The sequence below is a fragment of the Candoia aspera genome, chromosome 3 (genome assembly GCF_035149785.1).
Source record: "Candoia aspera isolate rCanAsp1 chromosome 3, rCanAsp1.hap2, whole genome shotgun sequence".
NCBI lineage: Eukaryota > Metazoa > Chordata > Lepidosauria > Squamata > Boidae > Candoia > Candoia aspera.
The window spans coordinates 54,557,201-54,579,663 of record NC_086155.1 but is presented as its reverse complement, the minus strand read 5'-3'; the positions used below and the strand labels follow the sequence as shown (position 1 = coordinate 54,579,663).

Genomic DNA, 22,463 nt, shown 5'->3' with positions numbered 1-22,463 from the left:
TCTTGCTGTTGCTACTTGGTCGTTATACAGATTCTTCAGGAGGCATACAAGATGATTTGGTATCCCCATACCACTAAGAACTTGCCACAATTGGTTATGGTCCACACAGTCAAAGGCTTTAGAATAGTCAATAAAACAGAAATAGGTGTTTTTCTGAAACTCCCTGGCTATTTCCATTATCCAGCGGATATTGGCAATTTGGTCCCTAGTTCCTCTGCCTTTTCTAAACCCAGCTTGTACATCTGGCAATTCTCGCTCCATGAACTGCTGAAGTCTACCTTGCAGGATCTTGAGCATTACCTTACTGGCATGTGAAATGAGTGCCACTGTTTGATAGTTCGAACATTCTTTAGTGTTTCCCTTTTTTGGTATGGGGATATAAGTTGATTTTTTCCAATCTGATGGCCATTCTTGTGTTTTCCAAATTTGCTGGCATATAGCATGCATTACCTTGACAGCATCATCTTGCAAGATTTTGAACAGTTCACCTGGGATGCCGTCGTCTCCTGTTGCCTTGTTATTAGCAATGCTTCTTAAGGCCCATTCAACCTCACTCTTCAGGATGTCTGGCTCTAGCTCACTGACCACACCGTCAAAGCTATCCCCGATATTGTTATCCTTCCTATACAGGTCTTCTGTATATTCTTGTCACCTCTTCTTGATCTCTTCTTCTTCTGTTAGGTCCTTGCCGTCTTTGTTTTTGATCATACCCATTTTGGCCTGGAATTTACCTCCAATGTTTCTAATTTTCTGGAAGAGGTCTCTTGTCCTTCCTATTCTATTGTCTTCTTCCACTTCCACACATTGCTTGTTTAAAAATAATAATTTCTTATCTCTTCTGGCTCACCTCTGGAATTTTGCATTTAATTGGGCATATCTCCCCCTATCACTGTTGCCTTTTGCTTTCCTTATTTCTTGGGCTACTTCTAGTGTCTCAGCAGACAGCCATTTTGCCTTCTTGGTTTTCTCTTTCTTTGGGATGTATTTGGTGGCCGCCTCCTGAACAATGCTGCCAACCTCTGTCCATAGTTCTTCCGGGACCCTATCTACTAAGTCCAGTCCCTTAAATCGATTCTTCACCTCCACGGCATATTCCTTAGGAATATTAGTGAGCTCATATCTAGCTGATCTGTGGGTCTTCCCTATTCTCTTTAGTCTGATCCTAAATTGTGCAAGAAGAAGTTCGTGATCTGAACTACAGTCAGCTCCAGGCCTTGTTTTTACCGACTGTACAGATGTCCGCCACTTTTGGCTGCAAAGGATGTAATCAATCTGATTTCGGTGTTGTCCATCTGGTGAAGTCCATGTATAAAGCCGTCTCTTAGGTTGTTGGAAGAGAGTGTTTGTTATGCAGAGTGAATTGTCTTGGCAAAATTCTATCAGCCTATGTCCTGCTTCGTTTTGTTCTCCCAGGCCATGCTTACCTGTAATCCCAGGTGTCATTTGACTGCCCACCTTAGCATTCCAGTCTCCTGTGATGAAAATAATATCTCTTTTAGGCGTGTTGTCCAGTAGGTGCTGCAGATCCTCATAGAACTGCTCTACTTCAGCTACTTCAGCATTTGTGGTTGGGGCGTATATTTGGATCACTGTGATGTTAGATGGCTTGCCCTGAATCCGAATTGAGATCATTCTGTCGTTTTTTGGGTTGTATCCAAGCACTGCTTTAGCCACTTTACTATTAATTATGAAGGCTACTCCATTTCTTCTGTGGTCCTCTTGTCCACAATAGTAGATCTGGTGGTCATTTGATGTGAAGTGGCCCATTCCAGTCCATTTCAGTTCACTGACGCCCAAAATGTCTATCTTTAATCTTGACATCTCACCAATAACCACATCCAATTTGCCCTGGCTCATAGGTCTTACATTCCAGGTTCCAATGGTGTGTTGATCCTTAGAACATCGGATTCGCCGTTCACCGCCAGCACCGTCGGCCGCTAGCCGTCCTTTCGGCTTTGAGCTAGCTGCGTCATCACATCTGGGGCTAGTTGAACTCATCCTCTGTTCCTCCCCAGTAGCATTTTGACCATCTTCTGACCTGGGGGTCTCATCTTCCGATGGTATACCGACATATCTCTGGTTGTACTGATCCATTGAGTTTTCACGGCAAGAATACTGGGGTGGGTTGCCATTACCTTCCCCAGGGATCGCATTTAGTCTGACCTCTCTGTCATGACCTTCCCGTCTTGGGTGGCCCTTCACGGTTTAGCTCATGGCTTCATTGAGATGCTCAAGCTCCAGCACCATGACAAGGTAACGATCCTTTGCTGAAGTTAGGGAATATAGTGTGTACTAATAGGCTGAACATGGGTTGAAAGAATACAAAGGAGATGCCAACATAGCAGTAGCTTGACAGCAGCATTCCTCCTCATAGCCACAATGTATTTTAAATAAAACCAATCAATAGATTCTTTTTTGTGCTGCCAAAACTCAAGGTATTTATTGCAATCATAAATCCTTAACTGTGGTAAGATAAACACATTGCAAACTACAGACGTTTCTGCTTAGAGAAGGAAAACACAACTGAGATGGTCCAGAGAGACAAAACACTAGTTTAGAAATGATCCAAGAGTGGTCAGTTTCCAGACCCAAATTCAGCCAGGTTATCCAAGAAAGCCAAAGCACCACACAGTTAGGCTAGGAGGTAGGCGGTATGTGTCTGTGTGTGGGGGGATGTGTAATGTTGATTGCCACAAAGAACCAGTCAAGGTGCAGTTTCCTTTATACAGACCATACTTATACAGTATAGACCAGTGTTTCTCAACCTTAGCAACTTTAAGGTGTTTGGACTTCCACTCCCAAAGCTGGCTGGGGAATTCTGGGAGTAGAAGTCCACACACCTTAAAGTTGCTAAGGCTGAGAAACACTGGTCTATACCTATTAGTATGGCTAATTTGCTGAGTCACACTTCTTTCTTTCAAGTGGATGACTCAGCTTCCTTTGCTCCTCTTTTCTCAACTTGTGGTGTCTTCTTGGGATGGGACTTGCCTAGCTCAGGTTCTGTGTTAGCTGACTTAGCCTGCACTGCACCTGTACCTTCTCAGCAATACTCTCTTCAGCCAATTCCTGTGGTGGGGCTGAGGCTCAGATTGGTCAAGCTCTTCAGCTTCTGAACCTGAAGACTCAGACTGATCCCTAACAGATTTAAATTGTGGTAAAGATTGGAAGGTTCTACAACCATGCCAGTACAAAAAATTACAATTCATTAGTAAGAAACAGCTTCAGGATCATATCAATCCAGATAGATTTGAATATTTAGGAATAGTTTATAAAAGGTTGATGTTGATTTAAAAATGCAATCAAGCTCCTTTTCTGTATAATTGAAAATGGAGCTTAAGTCATAGCAACTGCTTTCATTATCATTGCTTGTAAAAAGATTTTTTCCTACAATATTATTTTTGTTTTAAGCTGTTCCCATCAGCCCCATAGCTTGCCCCAAAGTGTTTGTTTTGTTCTGTAATAAAAAAAAGTATTTAAAATTCATTAATTCGTTGAACTTAGCTAATAATTTCACTAGCTGATGTTTTCTCTATTTATTGTTTACTTAATCCCCCCCTTCTTTTTGTACAAATATTGTTTCACAATAAAGGGGTATACTTTACGTGAAATATACCCACAACCTCATATGTTGCTAGTTCCTGAGTCTGAGTTTCCTGCCTATATTTTTCAGAAATAAATTAGGTGGTGGATTATGTTGTTGCTAAGCCTGGGACCATAGCTCTGGATCTATTTTTCCTGAGCTCTAAATTTCCACTGAGGTCAATAAAAGTGTCCCTCCTCCCCCCACCTCCAATTAATTTCTATGCAGATTGAGTTCATGGGAGTTGAAAGTGAAGAAAGAAGAATTAACCTTCCCCTTTCACTTGGTACAATCTCTCCTGTGAAAATCATATCTACTGTCCTTGCCCAGGAGTCAAAAATTCCTGCAATAAATGTCAAAAGATGATCCCCCCTTACCCAGGAAAAAAAATATTGCCATACAAATGAGGTGTCCTAGTTAAAAGTAAGGCAGAACTGGGAAGAGAACAGTTGGCCATATGGCAAATTCAACTAATGTAAGCTTTCTTCTTCTTCCTTCTTCCTTCTTTCTTCCTCCTCCTCCTCCCCGATTGTTCTTTCTGGAAATGAGAAAAAAGGGGAGGGAAAGAGAATGTTGATTATCTGTTTCTTTCTAAAAGATGGTTTAATCTTCTAAATGATCTTGCATATGTGGCATGACTCCTCTTGATATCTGTGCACGGCCTGCTTTGCACACTGATCATACATCAGCAGCACCCTCTTTGTTTCTCTGCAAATAGAGAAGAATCACAAGTTCCCTCCACATAGAAACAACCTCATACAATTTAGAGCAGAGGAAGAGAGAACCAGCACCCTCTTTCCAGGTTCCCTGTCTCTTCCACTGGACCCAGTTACTGCTGCCCCCTCCCTATCCCAATTCCCCTTTCCTTTCGTCTTTCCTTCCTTTCCCCCTTTTCTCTGACTTCTGCTTCCTTTTCCTTAACATAGTCAGTTCCCTCAGTCCCCACTAGCACTTACTTGCCAGTCTCCTGATCACTTCAGAACGTAAGAATAGCCCTGCTGAATTAAGCCAAGGGCCATCTTAGTTCAGCATTTTGTTTCTCATAAGGGCTAACCAATGCTTCTGAACAGTATCTAGAGCACTCCAGGCCCCAGGGCAAACCTCATAAATGGTCTCTCCCATTGTTGAAAGAGGACAGGGGCCAAACCTACTCCCCAGGTTTTGGCAATTAAAGGTGTATGGGAGAAAGCCTCCATCAATAGCATCAATTGATAACCTCAAACTTTCTGAGCTTTAAGCAAACTGAAACAATTTCTACAAGTCTAGATTGCCCATATATATACTTTTTTGGTGACCTATCACTCCTTTCATATGAGCTAAGTTTATTTTGTTCAAAAAGATTTGGGTAGGAAATGAATTGGCTTTGTCTTCAATGAAGTGTAATTTTTCAAAGGACTCACGTTCTGCTTGCTGTGGCATGAAGACACCCCGCTTATTATTTGCCAAGGACATTCTTCACAATGGAGCCTTCATCATGTTACCAGCCTGCTGGTGAGGCAGGCTAAGGTGTTTTAACACAAAAAAGTCTTTTCTATCTTTTGTGGATTTTTCACGAGTTTCTAGGCTACATGGAGCTCTACATGGAGGTATAGCTGTCAGAGGTCCGCTAGGCTCCAAAAGGCCCACTCTAGGACTTTGTGCTCCATGGCCATTTTTGCTGTGGCTGTCAGACAGATGGGCACCTCACCTTATTATTATTATTTTTTTTAAGTTCTGTCCATAAGACTAACCAGATGTCAATTATCTTATTTTCAGCTTCTGACTCAGGATTGAAAGGTTGAAATTTAGGATACTGAACATCCAACACCACACAAAATGTTATGCTCAAGAAGCTCCTTTAGCAAAGCACCAAGGCCAGCTGGAGCAGAGATTCAGTGGTAGAGCAGGACCCTGACTAAGTTGCTGCAGGGACTGGTCCCATAAGGCAAGGTAGGCAGATGGTTCAAGAAGGCCAGGTAGATTGGTGCCAGATTATAGAGAGGAGACTGGCAGGTGGTCACTGTGCTGAAGGAGTAGTTGAGAGATGACTAAAGGGGTGGCAGTGAAGCCAGACCAAGGGGCTGCTGAGGCAGGCAGTTCAACATGAAAGTGAAGACAAGGAGAAGCAGTGAAGCCATGGGGTGGCTTAGCCTGTATTTTCCAATGAAGCAGTCTTGAAAACTACAGGGTACTTTGCCATGGGAATATCAGCCTTCCAATCATTCAGGAGCCTGAGGACACCTATTCCTATGACAAACAAACAGACAATAAATAAAGGTTGATTGTGAACTACCAGAAACAAACCATCCCCAGATAATATTCTAGCTGGCCGCAGAGGAAGGTCAGGCCATGTTTGAAGTTCCCCAACCTTGGCTTGCCACACATTCAGGGAGTGATTGGCAAATCTGTAAATGACCCTGATGGGACAGGGATGGACATCAGAGATTCTGCCAACTGTTGCCCTGAAGGTCCCACAAGTTACAATGTGTGTGAGCAGCAACACTGGCTTGGTTGCTAAGGTGCTGTAAAGGTAGGCTATGGGGGCAGTGCTTTTTAGGCCAACATACTTTCCTCCCAAGTTAAGGGTGGAAGAAAAGTACATTTCTGCAGATGTAAGGAAGAACCTTAAAGTTGCATTGCCCGTTTTCTACTGATTTGAGCCTCATAATTCTGAGCCCTACATATTTTAAATATCTGGCAATGCCATAGCAGCATATGGGAACTTAGTAAGAAAATATTTTATTTCAAAGACCAGTCTCTTCTATCTAACAAGGAACACATATAATCCTTTCAAAGAGTCAGTTGGGAGGTAGTTATGACCAATGTGCAAGTATAATCTCTACCTGGAGACTGTCTTCTGCCAGTCTAGGAATCTAATATATTTTTATTATAATTCATGCAAGCTGGCATGAATATATTTACTCTTATTATTTATTAAGAAGACTACTGTTTACTGTAGTTTTTACTGTACTGTTTTACTGTTATATTGTATTTTAATTAATGTTTTATTCCTGTTTTATGTAACCCACCCAGAGTCACTCTGAGTGAGATGGGTGGGGAATAAATTTGATAAATAAATAAATAAATAATATGCAAACAACACAACTTTGGAACAAGGTATTATTTATTTTTTTGCATGCAGTGGTGAACAGAGCTACCTGAATAATGCTATTATTTGCAAATTATTGAAATGTATCAGCTATTATGTTTAAAAGGACATGACTAGAGTTAGCTCAATTCATTGCTGTGAAGTTGAAATACAACTGGATGGGTTGATTAAACAAACAGGTACAGTATTCAGTATTGTAAAAAGCAGAATTTTTTCTAGATTGCCTTTGCCAGGCCAACTTGATTGTTGCCTCTGTCAAAAATGCTATAGTATTCTCTTATGAACACATCTCCCAGGATCCAGAGATCCTGACCAGTGGGTTGGAAACCGCTGCTGCAATAGCCTGGGGCCATCTAGAGAGAAAGAAGAAAACAACAACAATAAAACAACTTTAAGATTGAATCTGTGCATGGATTATTCAGTGAATTAACTTCATTCAAAATGTACCAGATAACATTCAAACACAAAAAGACAAGCAAGTGTTCCCTAGAAAAAAAATATAAAGGAAAGAATAAACTAAATAAAATAGTAAACTCTGGTGTATGCTATGTAGACAGACTGTTAATAAAATGATATCCAAAGGAATAAAAATCCAATTGTCCACATAAGAAAGCTCTTTAAAAGCTGCACGGAGATTACAGACTTGCAACATGCTTTGTGTACTGCTCCACTGAGAAAATCACTGAACTGCAATATTATCCTATCTTTAAACTGTGCCAGCAGATATACAGTGGGACAGGATAGCATTAAAACTCTTTCTGCTAGTACAGGAAAAAAATTGCCAGTGAATTTATGTGGACATTGTAATACTGTTGTTTTGGTATTACTTTTAATCCAGAAGGGCATTGATAACACAAGAACCATCAGGAGTATAAATTTTCAGGAGAATAACACTGTTGAAAGTCAGTTAAAAACTTTACAGATGCATCCAAACCCATGGATAAGCTTGGTTAGTGTAAACCTTGGTTTGATTCTTGCAGCTTAGCATGTTGTGCAAACCAGCTTGTTCCATTCATTTATAGTTTAAGTGTTATGTGAACTCAAAAATGGACTAATTCACTAAGCACATATACTGTATACATACTATAAGGAGATTCAGGTTTGGAGGTGGGCTGTCTTTTCCACATATCCATTGAGCCATGAGATGCTATAATGGAGAAGACTCCTTGGCAGCCTATTTTCGCACAGGGTGATGGACTTGGTTCTATGTTATCGTTTTGGTGTAATGGTTGCACAGGAAGTACTCACTGATCAGTATCCTCCATGCATAGGTAATATAGGCAGGCCCCTCAACCTATGTTACTCAGATGTGTTGGGACAATGCCTAGAATTCCCAGACAGCATAGCTAAAATTACGGCCCATGCTATTTTAGAATTCCTGGAATTATAATCCCAACACATTTGGAGAGTTGAATTGGATAAGATGTCCTAGTATATTATCAGCAAGCATCAATATTTGGTAGGTCTATTGCAGATAGGTCAGGAATGCTGGGAAGGATCTTCTAAGAGTGTTACATTGGGGCTTTTGTTTTACTGCTATTCTTGTGCTTTCATTTTGCTGTGGGAACATAACTATGCTGTGTTAGCATAGTTTTGTATAGCAGTATCTGGAAGAGAAGTTCTTAGTGGTATGGGGATACCAAGTCATCTTGTATGCCTCCTGAAGAATCTGTATAACGACCAAGTAGCAACAGTAAGAACAGACCACGGAACAACTGACTGGTTTAGGATTGGGAAAGGAGTACGGCAGGGCTGTATACTCTCACCCTACCTATTCAACTTGTATGCAGAACACATCATGCGACATGCTGGGCTTGAGGAATCCAAGGCTGGAGTTAAAATCTCTGGAAGAAACATTAACAATCTCAGATATGCAGATGATACCACTTTGATGGCTGAAAGCGAAGAGGAACTGAGGAGCCTTATGATGAAGGTGAAAGAAGAAAGTGCAAAAGCTGGTTTGCAGCTAAACCTCAAAAAAACCAAGATTATGGCAACCAGCTTGATTGATAACTGGCAAATAGAGGGAGAAAATGTAGAAGCAGTGAAAGACTTTGTATTTCTAGGTGCAAAGATTACTGCAGATGCTGACTGCAGTCAGGAATTCAGAAGACGCTTAATCCTTGGAAGAAGAGCAATGACAAATCTCGATAAAATAGTTAAGAGCAGAGACATCACACTGACAACAAAGGCCCGCATAGTTAAAGCAATGGTGTTCCCTATAGTAACATATGGCTGCGAGAGCTGGACCATAAGGAAGGCTGAGCGAAGGAAGATCGATGCTTTTGAACTGTGGTGTTGGAGGAAAATTCTGAGAGTGCCTTGGACTGCAAGAAGATCCAACCAGTCCATCCTCCAGGAAATCAAGCCAGACTGCTCACTTGAGGGAATGATATTAAAGGCAAAACTGAAATACTTTGGCCACATAATGAGAAGACAGGACACCCTGGAGAAGATGCTGATGCTAGGGAGAGTGGAAGGCAAAAGGAAGAGGGGCCGACCAAGGGCAAGATGGATGGATGATATTCTAGAGGTGATGGACTCGTCCCTGGGGGAGCTGGGGGTGTTGACGACCGACAGGAAGCTCTGGCGTGGGCTGGTCCATGAAGTCACGAAGAGTCGGAAGCGACTAAATGAATAAACAACAATCTGGAAGAGGGGAATAATAAAACTTGCCAGACTATAGCTTTACATCTCATTCTCAGAGACTGCCTGGGCAAGTCCCTGCAGTTTTTTTAGCAAGGTTTTTGGGAAGTGGTTTGCCATTGACTTCTTTTCTCAGCCCTAGGAAGAAGTCAGTGACAAACCACTTCCCAAAAACCTTGCTAAGAAAACTGCAGTAACTTATCCAGGCAGTCTCTGAGAACTGGACATGATTGAACAGATTTTAAAAAATGTCCACATAAAATATATCATGATATATCTAGATTATATGTCCTTCCCTTTTCTTTAGCGTAATCCTCTGACTTCAAGTAGTAAAAATTAGAACAGCAGGTGGGCATTTTTTTTTCTTTTCTATTGCAAGAATACACACTGTGGTCTTAAAAAGAAAATGAAGAAAGTGAGATTTTGCAATTTTTCTCTGCAAAGAGGAACTGAGGGGAAAACAGCATTATTTTCTTGCACATTTTGCCTTTCCTAGAACAGCTAAACAAACACTTGCAACATCATATTTCAACTTTTGGATCAAAAAGTATTGATGGTGATAAGCATGTACCTGGCAGGACAAAATTACTAAAAATCAAAAACCTTATCCAGATCAAGCCTGTGCTGATGTAATACTATGTGAGTGCAGGTGTGGTTGCTCCTCCAAAGAGCATCTCCATCCTTGAATTTGAGATGCTCTTCAAAAGAGCATCTCCAATCCTTATGACCCATTTCTTCCAAAAGATTGCTTCCATCTTTCCATTTTCATCTCTTGCCTTTGGAAAGAGTTATGCACTTCTAATCTGCATAGAACCAGCTGAACCTGTAAACAAGTACTGAGTACAAACCCAAATCTATTACGTACCTGCAGAGTATAGGCTGATGGCTTTAGTGGATAGTGGATTCCATTGATCACAAAAACAATATTAGGCATATTGGAGAGATTGCTGCAGCTGATCATATACTACAGGAAATAAGGAAGAGTGTTCTTGAATTATTCTGATCACAATGGATAATAAATTAAAAAATCACAAAATGTAGCACTTTTGCTCCACTTATGAAATCTCAAGAAAGTAAAATTGATTTCCTAAGCAGTAACTCATTATTTAATTCAAATAACTCTCCTGAGCCACTTGAAAAAGTTTTATGCTTGGGGTGAACTCCACCTTGCAAATCAAGATAGTCCCAGTTACTTTGGCAGTTAACCAAAGAGGAAGAAATTTCTTCAAGTGCCTCTCCCTCTTCTTGGAATAAAATTACAATTGTAAGATAATTAACTAATTGACATTTAATGACTTCTGAAATTAGGTGCCTGATGCAGCTGCTGCACTTGCCCAACAATAGCAGTAGTCCTGTATCCCCTATAATGCTCAAAACTGAGCAGTACACGGGGATACGTGTAGAACAGACTGAAAATAATAATCAAACCAGAGTTTCTTTACTGCGTCATCATCCATCAATTCACCAACTAATAACTAATTCATTCATTACATTCTCATTAGAAACTAGATTCCCTATTCTTAAGGAGATGCTATCAGCTGCTGAAATTGTGAACCAAGATATAATGGCCTGCATGAAAAAAAGCTTGTTCAGGGAAAGAAAAGTGATTTTTTTGTTGCCAATAAGATTATTCTGAAGTGAGCTTGGGTGATTACATGATAAATCCAGGAAGTGTTTCAAAAAATAAGCAATCCCTAGGGAGATTTAATATTCTTTGCTGTTTAATTTTTTTTAGAGCCACAACTCATGGCCATCTCATACACTTTATGAGTACAACCCAGCTCTACCCCAGCAGGACCATCAAATGTACATTTGGATTTTTAATGAAATATCCAGGCAGAAATTTGCTGAAATGGAAATCCATACTGCAAATTGAGCAGTAACACAAATCAGAAATCTACCAATTCACATATTTCTAAACCTAACCCCTAGCAGCCTGGTATTATATGGACATCAGTGTGATAAAGATGAGTAGGAGCTTCTTTCAAATGCAGCAAATGGCAAATACAATGGCAGAGAATAAGGGGTTTAATCTTACCTGACCATTCAGCCCCTGATACGCTCCAATGGCATTTTGGATGTTCTTTATGTCAGATGGTGGGCCAGCCAAGAGGGAAGTACCTGTATCAACAATTGCTTGACAACCACCACTGCAGGCAATGTTCTGGCCATTCACTAAAACACTAAGAAATAGAAATCATGAGATGATGATGATGATGAAAAAGGCTACCACTTATTAAAATATAATAACCATGTTCCTAAGGAAGCTATCCTGAGGGTGACTGATATGGCTCTGTACTGTATTAAACCAGGATATGTGTTTGAAATTGCAGAAAGCAGTTAAAATACACATAGCTGGGAAGCTCTTTAGGGCAGGAACCTCTGTTCTTCCAGTATGTAAAGTGCCATGTACAATCAACAGCATTTTTCTTCCTAGCAGTTGCCAGCTTGATTTATCTAAAGTAAACTAAAGTACAGCAGCTCAGTATTATACCTCTTCCTTTCTCTTCCCTTCTTATCCCTTTAGGTCGTGATCCCTTTAGGTCGTGACCCTTGGTAAAACTTTCCAGTGTAAAGTCCAATAGTACTGAAGAACTCAATCAATTTTTCTCAACAATATCAATAAATTATCTATTACAAATAACAATACCTATAACAATTCTTGTTTACCTGTCCACTGAAATCTGCCAGTATCCTTGTGCACTAACAGGTATCCAGTTAATAGAACCAGTATAATGAGACTGATCTATTCCACCAAAAGTGATCACGCTCCCAGATGCGGTTCTGAAATGTGAATATATAATATGAGGTTGGCAAACCATTCATGCACATTAAAAATGAATGCTGTGTGAGCATTTATATTCCAATTTTCAGCTAGGATGGAAAAGAGGTTACTGGTTTTTTGCCTTATTCACAAGGTGCCTTAGAGTTTGTTTAGGTGACTTTTTAAAAGTCTATTTTATTGTTGCAAAGTGCCAGATGATGTTGATGTCATTGTTACTCTGACTTTCTGGCTATATATCTCTCTTTCACTCTGCAGCCTCCCTGACTTCCTGATCTGGAAAAGCCCTACAAGAGGGGTTTTCTCATGATGGCTTCGTGAGAGTCTAACAGAACTGGGGGAAGCCAGAGAGATTGCAGACAGTTAAAAGGGTTGAATAAGAAAAGATAGGCCCATCACACATATACACATAGACACGTATGCTGTGGCCACTCTGGCCACTGTTTAACTATGATGAGTATGAGAAATCTGCAATTCTCTCATTAGAATTTCACCAACATTTGTGGGGGGAAAGGGGAGGGTGTGTAAGAAAGCAATTTCCTTTCCATGATGTTGAACAGGAATGACCAGATGCAGAATGAAATATGGCTTAGCACTATTAAAAAGTAACTGTGCATTTCTTCAAATGCTCTTATCAAAAGAGTTAATAACATGGCTAAATATCTCACACTGAATCAATGTCTGTTGGTGGATGAATTCACCTCTTTTACCAAACTTAATGGTGATCTCTATCCTTCTGCCTTCCAAGGTCCTGCTATCTATGCACAGTTTAAATTTTCACTGAACAAATCCCTAGTACTGTTACAGCTTCAAGTTAATATATTGTTGTCTTCAGAGCTGTTGACCTTGAACAAGAAGGAAAGAATATCAAATAATCACTGCTACCCTCCCAGACCCTAGAATAATAATAATAATAAGTTCCTCGTCTTCACATGCAGCAAAAGAAAACAAAGGCAATTGCTTGCACTTTCCCTCTCCACCCATCCATTCAAGACTTTTCTGCATATTGTGCATATTTGTCCAGTTACATGGGGGAAAAAATCTGAGTGGTTGAGCTGCAAAGCCATCAAGCCACCATTCTCTGTGAAGGACCAGCTCAAGTCCAGGATCTGGGGTATGGCAGAAGATCTCCCCAATAAGGAAACAGTCTGTTCATAAACTCTATGGAGTTCCAGCATTTCAAAGAATTACAAAAGAAAACATTAATTTTAACAAAACCACAGCTGACTCAGAAATACATTGGCTCAGCTCTCTACTACTGTTGACATTGCAGAATCACAGAGATCCCATGCTACATTAAACCTAATGCAGAATCCTCATGAGAACTTGCCATGAGAAGCTTGGCCTTTGCACAAATGCAAGTTCAGTAGAACAACAGCTGTCTTATTCAGGTGATGTCAGACCCAGCCCAAGAACAATGAAGAATCAGTCCGTTCAAACTTCTGTTCTTTATTTGCTCACACCATATTGACAGAATCTTGCCAGACTAAAGCTACTCTACCTAAGCTAAGGGGAAATAACCTGGGAGGCTCCAGGGTGGGGCTATCCTGAACCTCTTTGTTTTCCCACTATTGCCTCCCAGACTGTGCCTCCTCTTATCTTCCCCACCTCCTTGGAATGTGCTGCCTCCTTCCTGAGAACCAGTGGCACCACCGAAATTCACCACAGGTGACAAGATTGGCCTGCCAAAGGAATCTGTTCCCTGGTGCTAACCACTGACCACTAACCACGACCACTAACAACAAGGAATCTTACTGGTAGATCAAAATATTATTTACCTGCTGAGATAAACAGAAAACAAGTCTTGTTGCACTAAACCTTCTTGCATCAAATTATCAAAGACAGGAGTTACTTGGTCAACAGCAATACAAGGGTAGGCTAAGCCCAGGATTCCATCAAACTCTGCGTAGGTAAAAACATTTCCTGGCTCTTTGGTGCTCAAACCAAATGGTTGATTGGTATCAATATAGCTGGACACCTAGAAGAGAAACAGAGTACTCCTTTATCTAGCAAGCCGGTGAATCACAGAACAGACTGTTACTACTGGTATCATGAATGATGGCCACTGCCATGAGCATCATGTCATATTCTTCAGAACACAAGTAAAATAATTATTCAGGACAATAACGAGTCAGCCAGGCCCTTTTACTAATTAATTAAAATGATTCAAGAGGCTGCGTCTGCCCAAAATGAGCATAAATTCTATTTCATCACACTCTCGGGCTCTAAGGTGAAGGTGTAGCTGCTGGCATCATGCACAGAACTCAGCGTGAGCTACTCTGTGCATGTCATCTCTGTCATAGAAATGATCATTTGATCTTGCTATGGAGATGTCGATGGGGGTGGGTGGGTGTCAATAAAGTTAAGGTGGTGCCCACAACTATGAATTTGAAACCCTGCCCCTTTTTAAAAACCCACCCCAGCACATTTTTTAAAAGGGCAGGAGCTTCAAACACAAGGTTGTGGCTGCCATCTAGCCTTTTTTGAGCACTAACCCCAGAGACCCTTGCCTTGCTGTCTCTAATATGTTCAGATAATATAGCCCAGCATGGGAGGTTGAACTGTAAAGCCATACAGACTCTGGACAGTGTACAACTTTAATAGATAATAATTTGAAAAAAACAGTAAAACAATAAGAAACACAAACCATGTCCATCCAGAAAAAACAACCCCCTGGACAAATGAAATCCTCTAGGGCTCAACCCTACCCCAAGGCCTGTGGAAACAGCCAGGTTTCCAGAGACTTCCTGAACATCATTGGGGTGGGAGTCATACAAATCTCTGAGGGATGCTAGTCCAGAAGGCAGGCATGGAGAAAGAAAAGGTGCCCTTCCTGGATTCCACCAGATGTCATTGTTTAATCAAGAGGATCCAATTAAATTCAGTGAAACTAATTTCCAAATAAACACCTTCAAGGATTCCAACAATGCTAATTTAAAAAAAACTATATGGATGATAAAGTTTTCTCTAAATTAATTCCTTAACATATATACTCATAACAACTATCACAAATCGTTACCCAGTTTTAAACGTAATAGCTCACCAGTGATGGACAAAGCATTTGTTTAGGGTTTGGTTTTTTTGTTTCTGTTTTGCTTTCTTTTTAAACTCAAGATTCATTTTCATCAAGAATGATTTTTCTCCAAACTGCAACATGTAGAGAGCAGAAATTTAACCCTTTCTTTTTCATCTATATTGCAAATAACATTTAAAATGGGAAGCGGGGAAATTCTCTTCATGGTAATGGCGTTCCTTTTTCTATTTCTTTTTCACTAGGGGCATCTGCAGGAGGATCAAAAATGCAATGTACATAAAAAAAGAGGTGGGCTTTGGTCAAATTGTCATGACTGCCATCTTCAACTCCCCCTCCCCCATGAATAGCCCTGGGAACCAGAAAGTTGGAAGAAATTTTTGTTAGGTTTGCAGCTAGAAATGAAAGAGTTAAATCTCAGGTTCTGCCTGTGGCATATGGGTTTTTAGTGGCCTGGCATGGCTGCTGTTCTGCTGGCATGAGCCAGCCATTGGAATGAGTAATGGGGAAAGCAGCTCAGTTCTGGCCTTGAAGGGCAGCTGTGCTGTCATAACCATTGATGAGCTGACCTGGCTGTCGGCCAGGACTGTTGTGGGCAAATGTTGAGACAGCAGTCCCATTGGTCCAGCCTGGCATATAGATGCTGGGAACTGGAGCCCTGGGGGGACACCCACCTCCTCAGTTGCTGGGGGACATCCTGCCAGTGTAACCAAAAATTGGACAGAGAGAGGAGGAGTGGAGAGAAAAAGTCTGTGCACTGAGAGGAGTAGATGGAGAGAAAAGTTGAAGAGAGAAGATAAGGGGGCAGAGCAGTTGTCAATTCCTGGTTGGGAAGGGAGAAGAAAGGTCCATGAGTGGCTTCTCTGGAAGAAGGGAAGTGAAGACCCAGAGAGACAAGATCTCCACCCAAGGCCCAAGAGGGGAAGAAGGGACCCGGCTGCAGGCAGCAGCTTCACACAAGACCCAAGAGGGGGATGGAGGGGATCAGCTGTCAGTGGCAAAGCTCTGGTCTCTGGGGAAGGACTGGGCAGAAGACCCCGAGAAAGGTTCTTCCCCCAGTGGAGAAGCAGTAGGTGTTTGGCTGAGCAGATCCAGGAGAAGGTCAGACTGTGCTGAGCACAGTGAATTTCCAGCCCATTCCATTCTTTTCTCTCTCTCTCTTGTCAAGCCCAGAAATGGGCAGGAGGGAGACAGACAGAAAGGGGGAGGAAGCAGGCAAGATAGAGGGGGATAGTTTCTGTGAGAGAGACCTTGGAGGAAACCCGACACCAGGTGTTGTATACACCTGATCTAAATACCTGGTGTAAATAACATCACTGTATATAGTTAAAAGCATAAAAGCCTCCACTGTCTTTTTTTTCTGTGTCAATTGCCACACTTAACAGAACAAACTACACCACCAGTTCAAAAAGAACCCAGTCACACTGTGATACCACAGTATTAGAACCCCAGGAGAAAGAAGAGTTAATGAGGAATATCCTTTTTTAACTCCCAAAATTGCTAAGAACCACAGTTGTTGGAAATGCATTTTATTAGCCATATATTATCTTCTCATCTTTTAAGCACCCATATAAAGCATGGTTTTACCTTCACTGTGTCATATCCTAACATGCCTTCCATGTATCCTGTACCATACTGAATGGACATAGACTGTTGTGTGCTCGTGAAAGTAGAAGAAAGGTTTGGATTAAACCGTCGATGCCTTGCTAAAAGTAAAAAACAAAACAAAATACTAGCCATTAATTAACATTAAAACAGCTTTTGATCAATGGTGGATATCAAGCTCAATACAGTATAACATTTCTGCCCAAAGAAAAATATTGCGACACTTTACAGTGCAGAGCATTTGAAAAATGCTAGTTATTATTAGCCTATTAAGGAAATGGTTTCATAAAACCAGTGGATAGAATTATTTTACTAGAGGAATATCACTTAATATAAAAAGCATTTTATTTCTGGAAAATATGATCTGCTACTATTTGTGTCAGTCTTCAAAGAAACAAATTGATTTTAACATGACCACCTTGAAACCTTCAGCTGAAAATTACCCTGTGCTTTTAGAAACTAAGATTTACATGTGCAGTCATATAAATGTCTTCTCAGAATCAAGTCCCATTATATTCAGTGCAACAGACTCCTTAGAAGATTGCAGTCTGTTACCCAAATTCTATGCATGCTTATTCTTAGAAGCCAAGATACGTTGCATGCAGTGGGCTTATCCCTAAAGCTAGAATCAAACCCTTCTGATTCTAATTTAAAGTTCATGTGATGTTGTTCTCTGCCATTCTCTACCATTCTAAATCCTTTTGAACCTTGGAAGTACATGTGGAGGTGGAGCATTTACAAGTTGGGAACGCCCAACCAATGAGTGCTTGCCCTTTATGGACAGTAGTCTTGCTCAGAGAAAGGCAAAGTAACCAGTGCTTAGTTGGTTACCAGAAATCAACTGCTTTATCCTGCCCACTTAGCTTCATGCCTAACCCTGTACCTTTCCACCAATCTTAAAAAGTAAAGTAAAGTAAAAAGTAAAGTAGGCATATTTCTACTCTTGGGCTCACCACGGTAGCATGATAATGTACCTAGTTTTGTTCCTTTAATGTATCATTTGGTCTGCTTTTCAAGCCAGCATGTTGCTAAAGAGTGGTGAAAGTAGGGGAGGGACGCAGGCAAGATGTCCTCTCCATGAAAACACAGGCCACCCTGGGTATACAAGGCAGTGAAAGGTTTTCCCTCTGCATTGACCTTCGCTGCTGCAAAATGAGTTTTCCTCATTTTTAAGAAAGCCAATGTGCATTCTTCTACAACTGCATGCCTTCAGGACAGTTAGTGACGTTTCAGGGAGCAGGGCATTGTCAGATCTGCACCCCTGTCTAGAGAAGTTCTTCATTAAATAGAGTAATGGCTTCAATCATTTTTTTCATCTTGCAGGATTTTCTGGCTGTAATGCAGTGAACCTCTATCTGTTTTTGCTATCACTACCATCCAATAAAGATCATATAATTTAGCATATCTATGAATCCACTTGATCTACTTGGATGAATGCAGTTACTTACCACATGCTCGACTGTTACAGAAAATGGAAGGCACCCAGAGATTTGATGATCCAGTGTCAAACACAACAGTGAATTCCTGCGGTGGTGTTCCAATGTAGATTGTTCCATAATATTCTGTCTGTTAATTTGTAAATAACAAATATACATTGCAAGGCTTGACTTTATCCTGTTTTCAGTGTTTTAATATTGATGCATGTGATAAACACCATAAACCTAAGTGTTATGAAATAAAACAAGAGGAAAAATGTCTCCCATAGAAGGGAGTAATACAAAAAGGTAGGAATCACACAAAAGGAGACAAAATGAATAAACAGAATGTAAACGCTCTGTTTCTGTGTGTGTGTGTGTGTGTGTGTTGCTATTTTAGCCACATAAATAAAAGTAATTGAGCTGGCATTATTTCACTTGCACTTTAGACATCTATAATGGTAAAATAATTTCTTTTTGTTCAAATACAGTTTTTATCACAGGAAATTAATAAAATATATTTGGGGAAAAGTTTTTCCATGTCAAAATGTAACATCTGGACACAGGCTGAAATGGAGCCTAGAACAAGCATATTTCTCAGTATCTCAAGGCATTATTCTTGGAAAAATATGTTTGCTTTCTCTCACGCTATAAACCTCAGGCAAGATCTATAGAAAAGTTAGTGTATTTTAACCTTTATTAATTTTGAGTCAGAGTTAATTCTGGAACTTAAAAGTGCTTCATTTTGACTAAGTCATGACCCAAAGGAGCACAGAGGGTGGCAACAGAAATATCAAAATAGCTGGATTTTTTTCCTAGAAAGAAATCAAATCAAGAAGAGAAAATCACCAACTTACATCTAAGTAGTTCAATAGCGGTTCATCAGCCAGCTGATCAGGACTGAAAACAAATGGAGACTGTTTTGTATACTTAGTACCAATGTCATAATGATGTTTCTGAAGGAGGCTTCCCAGCAAATTTTTCCTCCTGAGAATATCTCTAGGTTTCTCTCCTTTCTGCAGGTGAATCCTGGTATACAAGAACAAAATGATTAGATTCTGTGTTGCTGTTGTTCCTCTCTATTTACTGTATGTGTTGCTTTATAATAAAAAAAACGTTAGAATGTTTCACATTGTCATCTATCCTACCTATAAATTAAATGAAAACATTTATGGATTTAAATCAAATATCATGGGCACTCAACTTGATTGATGCCTCCTTCAGCATCAAAAATATTAATAGAGCCCACAATCATGAACATAATAAATCATACATCCAAAGGATTTACACAATTGTAATAGATGATACAACTGCATAAAGAAAGTACTGCAAGTTAATTCATTCCACCTCTAAACTTCAAAACCATTAGTTGAAATTTTAACTAGTTTCTAGATATTTAATATCTGACTCAGATAATATTTAAGATGACTTTTACATCTTACTGAAACCAATACTTAAAAGAGTATAACAATGACTTTAATAGTGGCTCAGTACGCTCTCTCTTTGCATGATATCAAATAAAAATGTAATTTTAAATCTGAATACACTATCCATAGTTTCTCCCCTTGTATTGATAGAGTAGAAAAGTCAGGAATAAATCAAATAAACAAGCAAACAGCTGCAGCTGTCAGGGATGGAAATATTAGTAATAAAATGAGGACTAACTGAACAAAACATTCAGAAAGAGCTACAACAGCGAAGAGAATTGCTAGGCACTTCATGCTGCTCCTTCCACTGAGGATGTTCCAGATGTGCTGGTGCCTGTTCTACATCATGTTGCTGTTTTATAGCTACTAGAAATACCACCTTCATCTGAATAACAGGTTATCATAATTAAACAAAGGAAGTCTAATCTCTAGTAACCAATTCACTTTACTCTCTGTAAATATATTAAAATCTTATCAGCATCTCCGATGGGTATCAATTGCTGTAGTGACTACACTGCCATGCATTCTGTTTCACAGTAGATCGTTACCTGATCCTATGGGTAGGACTAAGCAGCTGGCTGCTTATTGCAAGTTAGCAAACTATTTTTTTCGAATAACATCACTGGAATCCTCAACAAATTGTAGATGCCATACTGGTAGAGTTGTTTAGGACTGGGATACAGTTCTGTGCCTTAGAAGCTATGTCTTTATCATTTTCTTTTGGAATCATTTTTGTTCTCTTTACTCCAATATTACTTTCTTTGACTAGCCACGATGCACATAAACATAAAACATGATGCACATAAAAAGGTGAATAAACACTAATCAAAAGATTGTAAAAGCCAGCCCAAAACATTCTGTTGTTCCCATTCTTGGATCATCAAACATATCATGAAGGATTTGTGCACAGTGAGATAACAGGTCATTGTGAACGTAAACCACAATTTGTGAAGAATATATACATAATCTGTGTATAAAGAAAAAACAAAGTGCATTTCTGGTCCACATACATTCTCTCCAACAGACTACAGGAAATGTCCATACCTTTACAGCATATAGGATAGGATAGGATAGGATAGGATAGGATAGAATAGAATAGAATAGAATAGAATAGAATAGAATAGAATAGAATAGAATAGAATAGAATAGAATAGAATAGAATAGAATAGAATAGAATAGAATAGCTTTATTGGCCAAGTATGATTAGACATACAAGGAATTTGACTTTGGTGCAAGAGCTGTCAATATATTTACATAACATCAAAAAATAAACAATGGTAAAGTAATAATGTTATTTACTAAAATTATACAATCAAGAAATGCATTTTGGGCATTAGTTGATTTATTGTGTAATCTCCAGCACGTCTTTACTATTACGTAAATACAGACTTACTCTGCTTAGAACAGACATATTGAAATTAATGGGGATTTATTTGTTTGTTTGTTTGTTTGTTTGTTTATTTATTTATTTATTTATTTATTTATTATTAAACCAATTTATATAGCCACTCATCTCCCAAACAAGTGACTCTGGCCTGTGTACAACAAGGTATAAAATACCTTTATACCTTTAAAAGGTATAAAATACCTTATACTTTTTAAAAGGTATAAAAAGGTATATAAAAAAACCAAACTAAAACAAAGAATAAAGGACAAAGGGATGTTAACAATTGAGGAGCCACCTTACTAGGTCACCTGTCCCCTGGGGTCCTCTAGTCTGTTGAGATAACCAGGCCTTGAGGGACCTCAGGAAGCTCAACAGTGATGAGGCCAACCTCACCTCAGAGGGGAGAAGATTCCACAGTGTGGGCACCACAGCAGAAAAGGCCTGCCATCTAGGGCCCACCAAATGTAGCTCCCTAGGCGATGAACCTTGCAACATGCCTCTCTGCCAGATCTGGTAGGACGGGCAGATGAAATTGGGTGAGGTGGTCCCTCAAATAACCTGGTCTAACACCATGAAGGGTTTTAAAAGTCAACACCAGCACCTTGAACTGGACCCAGAAACAAACTGGTAGCCAATGCAGTTCGCGAAGCAGAGATGTAATGTGTATTCTACCAGAAGCACACATAATTGCTTGCGCCGCTGCATTTTGCACCAGCTGAAATTTCTACTCTTCAAGGGTAGCCCCATGTGGACTGCATTGCAGTAGTCTAACTTAGAGGTGACCAGGGCATGAGTGAGTGAAGTCTCATTTATTTCAATGGATCTTCCATGTGGTTAGATTTCTTTCCAGTGCTATGTTATTGTTCACACAAAAAACCCTTATATAAGCAGCCCAATCTTAAATAAATTTGACCAGCATAGCTCTTGCTCACTTCAAATGGACTGAACTCTCTGTTCACTGAGCATTAGACTGCAGTCTTACATTTTCATAAATGGCAAAGACTATGAAGAAAGTAAATGTACTGGGGGTGGGGGTGGGGAGTGGTGGAGAATGCAAGTTCTACATGACCTTGTGTATTTTTCCAGGTCTTATGGTTCCAAAGCAAATGTTCCACTTTTATCTGCAGTCCTTGGCACATGTCTTTTGAGCATAACTGCTGAGAAAAGTTGAGATAATATTAAGATATTGATATTTATTACTTATTAAATATCGTTATTTAATACTAATATTAGTTCTGTGTTAGGGGTAACCCAAACCTCTTAATAGTCCTTGCTAGCTGTAATACTGTATTGGTGACTTATATCTGAATGTATCGTAAAAAGCTTTTGCATGGCATCCTGTTCTTTTTGCATTGGTGACAATTAAAGTGCGAGTAATAGAACCTTCAGATTTGCATAGTAGTCTCACTCATTACAGTCTTCAAGCCTCTTAATGTTTCTGATGCTTGAAAACCACACCTGAACTATATCACTGCTATTTACTTGTCCCACCAATATAATCT

The 22,463-nt window shown here is 39.8% G+C and overlaps 1 protein-coding gene across 1 annotated transcript; it reads right to left on the bottom strand.

Annotated features, from left to right (window-relative positions):
• Positions 1-6,665: 6,665 nt before the first annotated feature.
• On the bottom strand, positions 6,666-19,908 carry LOC134493306 (embryonic pepsinogen-like). Its single transcript, XM_063297740.1, has 9 exons — positions 19,813-19,908; positions 19,005-19,176; positions 18,181-18,298; positions 16,715-16,833; positions 13,875-14,074; positions 11,985-12,098; positions 11,353-11,497; positions 10,180-10,278; positions 6,666-7,021 (listed from the first exon to the last, which is right to left on the bottom strand). The coding sequence occupies exons 1-9, from the start codon at positions 19,866-19,868 to the stop codon at positions 6,884-6,886; spliced, it is 1,161 nt and encodes a 386-aa protein (XP_063153810.1). The 5' UTR covers positions 19,869-19,908; the 3' UTR covers positions 6,666-6,883.
• Positions 19,909-22,463: the final 2,555 nt, after the last annotated feature.